Consider the following 12878-nt stretch of genomic DNA (forward strand, 5'->3'; position numbering starts at 1 on the left):
TATATACACACAGCCCAGACACTACTACTACCCCATAACCTGTATATATACACAGCCCAGACACTACTACTACCCCATAACCTGTATATATACACAGCCCAGACACTACTACTACCCCATAACCTGTATATATACACACAGCCCAGACACTACTACTACCCCATAACCTGTATATATACACACAGCCCAGACACTACTACTACCCCATAACCTGTATATATATACACAGCCCAGACACTACTACTACCCCATAACCTGTATATACACACAGCCCAGACACTACTACTACCCCATAACCTGTATATATATACACAGCCCAGACACTACTACTACCCCATAACCTGTATATATACACAGCCCAGACACTACTACTACCCCATAACCTGTATATATACACAGCCCAGACACTACTACTACCCCATAACCTGTATATATACACAGCCCAGACACTACTACTACCCCATAACCTGTATATATACACAGCCCAGACACTACTACTACCCCATAACCTGTATATATATACACAGGCCAGACACTACTACTACCCCATAACCTGTATATATACACACAGCCCAGACACTACTACTACCCCATAACCTGTATATATATACACAGCCCAGACACTACTACTACCCCATAACCTGTATATATACACAGCCCAGACACTACTACTACCCCATAACCTGTATATATACACAGCCCAGACACTACTACTACCCCATAACCTGTATATACACACAGCCCAGACACTACTACTACCCCATAACCTGTATATATACACAGGCCAGACACTACTACTACCCCATAACCTGTATATATATACACAGCCCAGACACTACTACTACCCCATAACCTGTATATATACACAGCCCAGACACTACTACTACCCCATAACCTGTATATATATACACAGCCCAGACACTACTACTACCCCATAACCTGTATATATACACAGCCCAGACACTACTACTACCCCATAACCTGTATATATACACACAGCCCAGACACTACTACTACCCCATAACCTGTATATATACACAGCCCAGACACTACTACTACCCCATAACCTGTATATACACAGCCCAGACACTACTACTACCCCATAACCTGTATATATACACAGCCCAGACACTACTACTACCCCATAACCTGTATATACACAGCCCAGACACTACTACTACCCCATAACCTGTATATATACACAGCCCAGACACTACTACTACCCCATAACCTGTATATATACACAGCCCAGACACTACTACTACCCCATAACCTGTATATACACAGCCCAGACACTACTACTACCCCATAACCTGTATATATACACACAGCCCAGACACTACTACTACCCCATAACCTGTATATATACACAGCCCAGACACTACTACTACCCCATAACCTGTATATATACACACAGCCCAGACACTACTACTACCCCATAACCTGTATATATACACACAGCCCAGACACTACTACTACCCCATAACCTGTATATATACACACAGCCCAGACACTACTACTACCCCATAACCTGTATATATACACACAGCCCAGACACTACTACTACCCCATAACCTGTATATATACACAGCCCAGACACTACTACTACCCCATAACCTGTATATACACAGCCCAGACACTACTACTACCCCATAACCTGTATATATACACAGCCCAGACACTACTACTACCCCATAACCTGTATATATATACACAGCCCAGACACTACTACTACCCCATAACCTGTATATATACACACAGCCCAGACACTACTACTACCCCATAACCTGTATATATATATACACAGCCCAGACACTACTACTACCCCATAACCTGTATATATACACACAGCCCAGACACTACTACTACCCCATAACCTGTATATATACACACAGCCCAGACACTACTACTACCCCATAACCTGTATATATACACAGCCCAGACACTACTACTACCCCATAACCTGTATATATACACACAGCCCAGACACTACTACTACCCCATAACCTGTATATATACACAGCCCAGACACTACTACTACCCCATAACCTGTATATATACACACAGCCCAGACACTACTACTACCCCATAACCTGTATATATACACAGCTCAGACACTACTACTACCCCATAACCTGTATATATACACACAGCCCAGACACTACTACTACCCCATAACCTGTATATACACACAGCCCAGACACTACTACTACCCCATAACCTGTATATATATACACACAGCCCAGACACTACTACTACCCCATAACCTGTATATATATACACAGCCCAGACACTACTACTACCCCATAACCTGTATATACACACAGCCCAGACACTACTACTACCCCATAACCTGTATATATACACAGCCCAGACACTACTACTACCCCATAACCTGTATATACACAGCCCAGACACTACTACTACCCCATAACCTGTATATACACAGCCCAGACACTACTACTACCCCATAACCTGTATATATATATATACACAGCCCAGACACTACTACTACCCCATAACCTGTATATATATATACACAGCCCAGACACTACTACTACCCCATAACCTGTATATATACACACAGCCCAGACACTACTACTACCCCATAACCTGTATATATACACAGCCCAGACACTACTACTACCCCATAACCTGTATATACACACAGCCCAGACACTACTACTACCCCATAACCTGTATATACACACAGCCCAGACACTACTACTACCCCATAACCTGTATATATACACAGCCCAGACACTACTACTACCCCATAACCTGTATATACACACAGCCCAGACACTACTACTACCCCATAACCTGTATATACACAGCCCAGACACTACTACTACCCCATAACCTGTATATATACACACAGCCCAGACACTACTACTACCCCATAACCTGTATATATACACAGCCCAGACACTACTACTACCCCATAACCTGTATATATATACACAGCCCAGACACTACTACTACCCCATAACCTGTATATACACACAGCCCAGACACTACTACTACCCCATAACCTGTATATATACACAGCCCAGACACTACTACTACCCCATAACCTGTATATATACACAGCCCAGACACTACTACTACCCCATAACCTGTATATATACACAGCCCAGACACTACTACTACCCCATAACCTGTATATATATACACAGCCCAGACACTACTACTACCCCATAACCTGTATATATACACAGCCCAGACACTACTACTACCCCATAACCTGTATATATACACAGCCCAGACACTACTACTACCCCATAACCTGTATATATACACACAGCCCAGACACTACTACTACCCCATAACCTGTATATATATACAGCCCAGACACTACTACTACCCCATAACCTGTATATATACACAGCCCAGACACTACTACTACCCCATAACCTGTATATATACACAGCCCAGACACTACTACTACCCCATAACCTGTATATATACACACAGCCCAGACACTACTACTACCCCATAACCTGTATATATATACAGCCCAGACACTACTACTACCCCATAACCTGTATATACACACAGCCCAGACACTACTACTACCCCATAACCTGTATATATACACACAGCCCAGACACTACTACTACCCCATAACCTGTATATACACACAGCCCAGACACTACTACTACCCCATAACCTGTATATATACACAGGCCAGACACTACTACTACCCCATAACCTGTATATACACACAGCCCAGACACTACTACTACCCCATAACCTGTATATATACACAGCCCAGACACTACTACTACCCCATAACCTGTATATATATACACAGCCCAGACACTACTACTACCCCATAACCTGTATATATACACAGCCCAGACACTACTACTACCCCATAACCTGTATATATATACACAGCCCAGACACTACTACTACCCCATAACCTGTATATATACACAGCCCAGACACTACTACTACCCCATAACCTGTATATATACACACAGCCCAGACACTACTACTACCCCATAACCTGTATATATACACAGCCCAGACACTACTACTACCCCATAACCTGTATATACACAGCCCAGACACTACTACTACCCCATAACCTGTATATATACACAGCCCAGACACTACTACTACCCCATAACCTGTATATACACACAGCCCAGACACTACTACTACCCCATAACCTGTATATACACACACAGCCCAGACACTACTACTACCCCATAACCTGTATATATATACACAGCCCAGACACTACTACTACCCCATAACCTGTATATACACACAGCCCAGACACTACTACTACCCCATAACCTGTATATACACACACAGCCCAGACACTACTACTACCCCATAACCTGTATATATACACACAGCCCAGACACTACTACTACCCCATAACCTGTATATATACACACACAGCCCAGACACTACTACTACCCCATAACCTGTATATATACACAGCCCAGACACTACTACTACCCCATAACCTGTATATATACACAGCCCAGACACTACTACTACCCCATAACCTGTATATACACACAGCCCAGACACTACTACTACCCCATAACCTGTATATATACACAGCCCAGACACTACTACTACCCCATAACCTGTATATATACACAGCCCAGACACTACTACTACCCCATAACCTGTATATATACACACAGCCCAGACACTACTACTACCCCATAACCTGTATATATATACACAGCCCAGACACTACTACTACCCCATAACCTGTATATATACACACAGCCCAGACACTACTACTACCCCATAACCTGTATATATACACAGCCCAGACACTACTACTACCCCATAACCTGTATATATACACACAGCCCAGACACTACTACTACCCCATAACCTGTATATATACACAGGCCAGACACTACTACTACCCCATAACCTGTATATATACACACAGCCCAGACACTACTACTACCCCATAACCTGTATATATACACACAGCCCAGACACTACTACTACCCCATAACCTGTATATATACACAGCCCAGACACTACTACTACCCCATAACCTGTATATACACAGCCCAGACACTACTACTACCCCATAACCTGTATATATACACAGCCCAGACACTACTACTACCCCATAACCTGTATATACACACAGCCCAGACACTACTACTACCCCATAACCTGTATATATACACACAGCCCAGACACTACTACTACCCCATAACCTGTATATATATTGGCTGTACTCTTCATGTTTGTTGGTGGGATTCTCCCACGTGTAAGTTGTGGTTCTGGTGTCGGTGTCATTACCTTGGGCTTGTAGTTCCTGTATGGCTTGGTACCAGGCGTCCTGCTCCTCTTCTCCCTCGGCAGACACACTCAGGCCCCCGTCTGGGGTATATAGCACCAGGAGGTGTCGCCTCTTGGCATCCGCTCTCTTGTTGACCCCAAACGCCTCCTCCAGGGTGACGCTTCCCCTTGGCCCCCCGGAGCCATCTGCCATCCGGAACTTCTTCTCATTGTCATAGTACTCTAGACGGGCCGGCCCCCGAGGTCCGGCGCCTCGTAGAACAAAGAACCTCCTGCGCATTGACTTCTGCTTGCGGAGGTAGCCGCACTTCTTCACGTCCTCCATAGTCTCCGGTTTTGGATTATTAAATTTTCATTATCTTGTCAAAAATCAATTCACAAACAGACAAAAAAAAATCCAGAATCCTTAGAGTTTGCTCCAATGTCCTGGTAGAAAGCACCGGTTCTGTTTATCCTCCAGACTCCCAATATTTAGTTTTTTTCTTTAAGAAAATGTAAAAAAATAGTCACTTATTTTCTGTAAAATCTGCTACATAATCTGAGGAGCTCAAGTCCTCGACCATCCCTGAAGACTCTGCAGCCCTGATGTCCAAGTACTACCCACTACACAGCCCGCCCCCGCTCTCCCCGATACCACCCACTACACAGCCCGCCCCCGCTCTACCCGGTACCACCCACTACACAGCCCGCCCCCGCTCTACCTGGTACCACCCACTACCCAGCCCGCCCGGCTCTACCCGGTACCACCCACTACACAGCCTGCCCCTCCTCTCCCAGGTACCACCCACTACACTGCCTGCCTCTGCCCTCCCTGGGACCACCCACTACACAGCCTGCCTCTGCTTTCCCCGGCACCACCCACTACACAGCCTGCCCCTGCTCTCCCCGGTACCACCCACTACACAGCCTGCCCCGCTCTCCCCGGTATCACCCACTACACAGCCTGCCCCTGCTCTCCCCGGTACCACCCACTACACAGCCTGCCCCTGCTCTCCCCGGTACCACCCACTACACAGCCTGCCCCTGCTCTCCCCGGTATCACCCACTACACAACCTGCCCCCGCTCTCCCCGGTACCACCCACTACACAGCCTGCCCCCGCTCTCCCCGGTACCACCCGCTACACGGCCTGCTCCTGCTCTCCCCGGTACCACCCGCTACACGGCCTGCCCCTGCTCTCCCCGCTACACGGCCTGCCCCTGCTCTCCCCGGTACCACCCGCTACACAGCCTGCCCCTGCTCTCCCCGGTACCACCCGCTACACACCCTGTGCCCCCTCTGCCTCCCGCTACACACCCTGTGCCCCCTCTGCCTCCCGCTACACACCCTGTGCCCCCTCTGCCTCCCGCTACACACCCTGTGCCCCCTCTGCCTCCCGCTACACACCCTGTGCCCCCTCTAGACACCCTGCGCCCCCTCTAGACACCCGCTACACACCCTGTGCCCCCTCTTCCACCCGCTACTCACCATGTGCCCCCTCGAGACACCCTGCACCCCTTCTGCCACCCGCTACACACCCTGTGCCCCCTCTGCCACCCGCTACACACCCTGCGCCCCCTCTGCCACCCGCTACACACCCTGTGCCCCCTCTGCCTCCCGCTACACACCCTGTGCCCCCTCTGCCACCCGCTACACACCCTGTGCCCCCACTAGACACCCTGCTCCCCCTCTGCACACCCTGCGCCCTGCTCTGCCACCCGCTACCCACTCTGCGCCCCCTATGCCACCCGCTACACACCCTGTGCCCCGTCTAGACACCCTGCGCCCCGTCTAGACACCCTGCGCCCCGTCTAGACACGCTGCGCCCCGTCTAGACACCCTGCGCCCCGTCTAGACACCCTGCGCCCCCTCTAGACACCCGCTACACACCCTGCGCCCCCTCTAGACACCCGCTACACACCCTGCGCCCCCTCTGCCACCCGCTACACACCCTGCGCCCCCTCTGCCACCCGCTACACACCCTGCGCCCCCTCTGCCACCCGCTACACACCCTGCGCCCCCTCTGCCACCCGCTACACACCCTGTGCCCCCTCTGCCACCCGCTACACACCCTGCGCCCCCTCTGCCACCCGCTACACACCCTGCGCCCCCTCTGCCACCCGCTACACACCCTGCGCCCTGCTTTCTTTTTTGAACCTAAAGTTTAGCAAAATTTATTTAAACTTTAATAATATATTGGGTTTTTTTTTAACAAGAAGTTTACAGAAAATCAGAAAAAAGTCATGTGAGAAGAGACGATACGAGCCCCGGGCCCAGATCAGCCGCGTCCTCCCCCGGGGGCGATGAAGGGGGCGCTCTAGACAACCGACACTTTAATTCCCAAGGTTTTTTTTTTCTTCCCTTTAACATCTGTTCCAAGAAAAAGTGATTTATTCAATGGGAAAGGAACAGACGCAACATTGTCTCTGCCCCGAAGTCTCCAGGAAAATCGATGTCTACATTCAAGCAACTTCCAAAAAATAAAAAAATCCTCCGCGAAGCCCAGCAAATAATAATAATAATAATAGTGCAGGAACGTTTTCTTATAATATTCCGGAGAAGTAAAAAATGTGCAAATAACGAAGCGAAAAACTAAAGGAAAAGGTAAAAGGTGTCGGAGATGGTTAATGATTGACGGAAGGCACAAACGTGAGGCGCGGGGGGGAGGGGCAGCAGCTGTCGCCTCCGCTGTGGAAAAAAACATTCAAGGGGGAGAAAATTTGGAAATCCTAAAATAATTGGCGCAATAGGATGACACCTGAAGGGAAAAAAAAACAAAAAAACACGTAGCTGTCACTTTAAATAAATTGCAGTTTCAGCATTAACCCCCCGTCTGCCGCAGCTAAATCACCAAAAACCTGAGAAAAAATGCAGCAAAAACACAAAAAAACACTGAAAATCCACGCGAGACGCAAGAAATAATCAGTCTCTGGAAAGTCACATTCAAGTTTCCCAAGGAAAAATAATGCAGAGAGCAGGAGGGGCGTCACAGTGTGTCAGGCGGCAGCTCCTGCACCCCCGGGGGCCTCCATACTACCTGATCCGGGCAGCACATGCAGGGGCTCAGTCCTCATGCCGGGGGCTCCGGGGGGCGTCAGGCTCAGCAGCAGTCAGGGGCAGCACGGGGGCAGCTCAGCCGCAGCAGCTCAACTTGTCTGCAGTCTCCACCCATGGTCAGAGAGCGGCTGCAAGACAGGAGGCGCAGGGTCCTAGAGCCCGCACCACCCTGCTGCTACACCCACCGCACTCACCCTGCTGCTACACCCACCGCACTCACCCTGCTGCTACACCCACCGCACTCACCCTGCTGCTACACCCACCGCACTCACCCCACTGCACTAACCCTGCTACTGCACTAACCCTGCTGCTACACCCACCGCACTAACCCTGCTGCTACACCCACCGCACTCACCCCACTGCACTCACACTGTACTCACACTGCTGCTACACCCACCGCACTCACCCTGCTGCTACACCCACCGCACTCACCCCACTGCACTCACCCTGCTACTGCACTAACCCTGCTGCTACACCCACCGCACTCACCCTGCTGCTACACCCACCCTGCTGCTACACCCACCGCACTCACCCTGCTGCTACACCCACCGCACTCACCCTGCTGCTACACCCACCGCACTCACCCTGCTGCTACACCCACCGCACTCACCCCACTGCACTAACCCTGCTACTGCACTAACCCTGCTGCTACACCCACTGCACGCCCCAGAGACTGCACTCACCCTGCTACTACTCCCACCGCACTCACCCCACTGCACTAACCCTGCTGCTACACCCACTGCACACCCCAGAGACTGCACTCACCCTGCTGCTACTCCCACCGCACTCACCCCACTGCACTAACCCTGCTGCTACACCCACTGCACACCCCAGAGACTGCACTCACCCTGCTGCTACTCCCACTGCACTCACCCCCCTGCACTAACCCTGCTGCTACTCCCACTGCACGCCCCAGAGACCGCACTCACCCTGCTGCTACACCCACCGCACTCACCCCACTGCACTCACCCTGCTGCTACACCCACCACACACCCCAAAGACTGCACTCACCCCACTGCACTCACCCTGCTGCTACTCCCACCGCACGCCCCAAAGACTGCACTCACCCCACTGCACTAACCCTGCTGCTACACCCACCGCACACCCTGGAGCCCGCACCACCCTGCTGATACACCCACTGCACTCACCCCACTGCACTCACCCTGCTGCTACACCCACCACACACCCCAAAGACAGCACTCACCCTGCTGCTACACCCACCGCACACCCCAAAGACAGCACTCACCCTGCTGCTACACCCACCGCACTCACCCCACTGCACTAACCCTGCTGCTACACCCACTGCACTAACCCTGCTGCTACTCCCACCGCACGCCCCAGAGCCCGCACTCACCCTGCTGCTACACCCACTGCACTCACCCCACTGCACTCACCCTGCTGCTACACCCACCGCACTCACCCCACTGCACTCACCCTGCTGCTACACCCACCACACACCCCAAAGACTGCACTCACCCTGCTGCTACACCCACCACACACCCCAAAGACTGCACTCACCCTGCTACTACACCCTCCACATGCCCCAGACACTGCTCTCACCCCCCGCACACACCCCAAAGACTGCACTCACCTTGCTGCTACACCCACCGCACGCCCCAGACACTGCACTCACTCTCGGCATACGGGGCACATACTTTCTCAGTTTCAGGTGGTTTCTCCTTCGGCCGGGGCCTCTCTCTGTTTATGTTGTTTTACAAATAGGAAAATCCTAAGAAACAGATAAAGAAAGAAAACACAAAATATTTATAGATAACACAAAACCCCCTCCCCCAACCACCGATACATCACAGCATGCTGAGGATTATACAGTGACCACAGATTATAGCATAGGATTATACAGTGACCCCAGATTATAGCACAGGATTATACAGTGACCCCAGATTATAGCACAGGATTATACAGTGACCCCAGATTATAGGATAGGACTATACTGTGACCCCAGATTATAGGACAGGATTATACAGTGACCCCAGATTATAGGACAGGATTATACAGTGACCCCAGATTATAGGACAGGATTATACAGTGACCCCAGATTATAGCACAGGATTATACAGTGACCCCAGATTATAGGATAGGACTATACTGTGACCCCAGATTATAAAAATAAATTATACAGTGACCCCAGATTATAGGATGGGATTATACAATATTGAGGGTATATATACAGTGACCCCAGATTATAGGACAGGATTATACAGTGACCCCAGATTATAGCACAGGATTATACAGTGACCCCAGATTATAGGACAGGATTATACAGTGACCCCAGATTATAGCACAGGATTATACAGTGACCCCAGATTATAGCACAGGATTATACAGTGACCCCAGATTATAAAACAGGATTATACAGTAACCCCAGATTATAGGATAGGACTATACTGTGACCCCAGATTATAAAAATAAATTATACAGTGACCCCAGATTATAGGATGGGATTATACAATATTGAAGGTATATATACAGTGACCCCAGATTATAGGACAGGATTATACAGTGCTGGGGTTTATATACAGTGACCCCAGATTATTGGACAGTATATAATCCTGTCCTATAACCCAAGGTCACTGTATAATCCTGTCCTATAACCCGAAGTCACTGTATAACCCTGTCCTATAATCTGGGGTCACTGTATAATCCTGTCCTATAATCTGGGGTCACTGTATAATCCTGTCCTATAATCTGGGGTCACTGTATAATCCTGTCCTATAATCTGGGGTCACTGTATAATCCTGTCCTATAATCTGGGGTCACTGTATAATCCTGTCCTATAATCTGGGGTCACTGTATAATCCTGTCCTATAATCTGGGGTCACTGTATAATCCTGTCCTATAATCTGGGGTCATGTAGCGCTGGTGACCACTGACTATAGGAGAGCTTCTGCTTCTATTAACCTTCCAAATTAGTGTTCACATTGTTTGCTGCAGACAGATAACAGGAGATGTTCCTCACACCCTCCTTATCTACACAGGACTGTACAACGCTCCAATCCAGCAGACAACACACAAGCATCACAACCTGTAGTACTGCCACAGCTCTGCTACACCGTAACCTCACACTGCTACACCGTAACATCACCGACCTCACACTGCCACACCGTAATATCACCGACCTCACACTGCTACACCGTCACCTCACACTGCTACACCGTAACCTCACACTGCTACACCGTAACCTCACACTGCTACACCGTAACCTCACCGACCTCACACTGCTACACCGTAACCTCACACTGCTACACCGTAACCTCACACTGCTACACCGTAACATCACCGACCTCACACTGCCACACCGTAATATCACCGACCTCACACTGCTACACCGTCACCTCACACTGCTACACCGTAACCTCACACTGCTACACCGTAACCTCACCGACCTCACACTGCTACACCATAACCTCACACTGCTACACCGTAACCTCACACTGCTACACCGTAACATCACACTGTTACACTGTAACATCACCCGCCTCACACTGCTACACCGTAACCTCACACTGCTACACCGTAACCTCACACTGCTACACCGTAACATCACCAACCTCACACTGCTACACCGTAACCTCACACTGCTACACCGTAACCTCACACTGCTACACCGTAACCTCACACTGCTACACCGTAACCTCACACTGCTACACCGTAACATCACCAACCTCACACTGCTACACCGTAACCTCACACTGCTACACCGTAACATCACCAACCTCACACTGCTACACCGTAACCTCACACTGCTACACCGTAACCTCACACTGCTATACCGTAACCTCACACTGCTACACCGTAACCTCACACTGCTACACCGTAACATCACCAACCTCACACTGCTACACCGTAACCTCACACTGCTACACCGTAACCTCACACTGCTACACCGTAACCTCACACTGCTACACCGTAACATCACCAACCTCACACTGCTACACCGTAACCTCACACTGCTATACCGTAACCTCACACTGCTACACCGTAACCTCATACTGCTACACCGTAACATCACCGACCTCACACTGCTACACCGTAACCTCACACTGCTACACCGTAACCTCATACTGCTACACTGTAACATCACCGACCTCACACCGCTACACCGTAATATCACCCGCCTCACACTGCTACACAGTAACCTCACACTGCTACACCGTAACTTCACACTGCTACACCGTAACCTCACACTGCTACACCGTAACCTCACACTGCTACACTGTAACATCACACTGCTACACCGTAACCTCACACTGCTACACTGTAACATCACCGACCTCACACCGCTACACCGTAATATCACCCGCCTCACACTGCTACAGCGTAACCTCACACTGCTACACCGTAACATCACCGACCTCACAATGCTACACCGTAACCTCACACTGCTACACCGTAACATCACCGACCTCACACTGCTACACTGTAACATCACCCGCCTCACACTGCTACACCGTAACCTCACACTGCTACACCGTAACCTCACACTGCTACACCGTAACATCACCGACCTCACACTGCTACACCGTA

At 49.8% G+C, this 12878-nt stretch overlaps 1 protein-coding gene across 4 annotated transcripts in view; it reads right to left on the reverse strand.

The window, feature by feature from the left end:
* Positions 1-9942, reverse strand: part of LOC140128374 (insulin receptor substrate 1-like) — a 40747-nt gene extending 30805 nt beyond the window's left edge. The window contains exons 1-2 of one of the 4 annotated variants that reach the window (XM_072150038.1): positions 9925-9942; positions 5299-5780 (exon numbers count right to left, since the gene is read on the reverse strand). In XM_072150038.1, coding sequence (XP_072006139.1) covers positions 5299-5623 — 325 coding nt within the window. In that variant the 5' untranslated portion in view covers positions 5624-5780; positions 9925-9942. Of the gene's footprint in view, positions 1-5298; positions 5956-8313; positions 8458-9924 lie in introns of those variants that run through there. The other 3 variants (XM_072150037.1, XM_072150039.1, XM_072150036.1) reach the window with 3 other exon arrangements.
* Between the last annotated feature and the right edge of the window lie 2936 nt (positions 9943-12878).

This window comes from Engystomops pustulosus, chromosome 4, assembly GCF_040894005.1.
Source record: "Engystomops pustulosus chromosome 4, aEngPut4.maternal, whole genome shotgun sequence".
In the NCBI taxonomy this organism is placed as follows: Eukaryota; Metazoa; Chordata; class Amphibia; order Anura; family Leptodactylidae; genus Engystomops; species Engystomops pustulosus.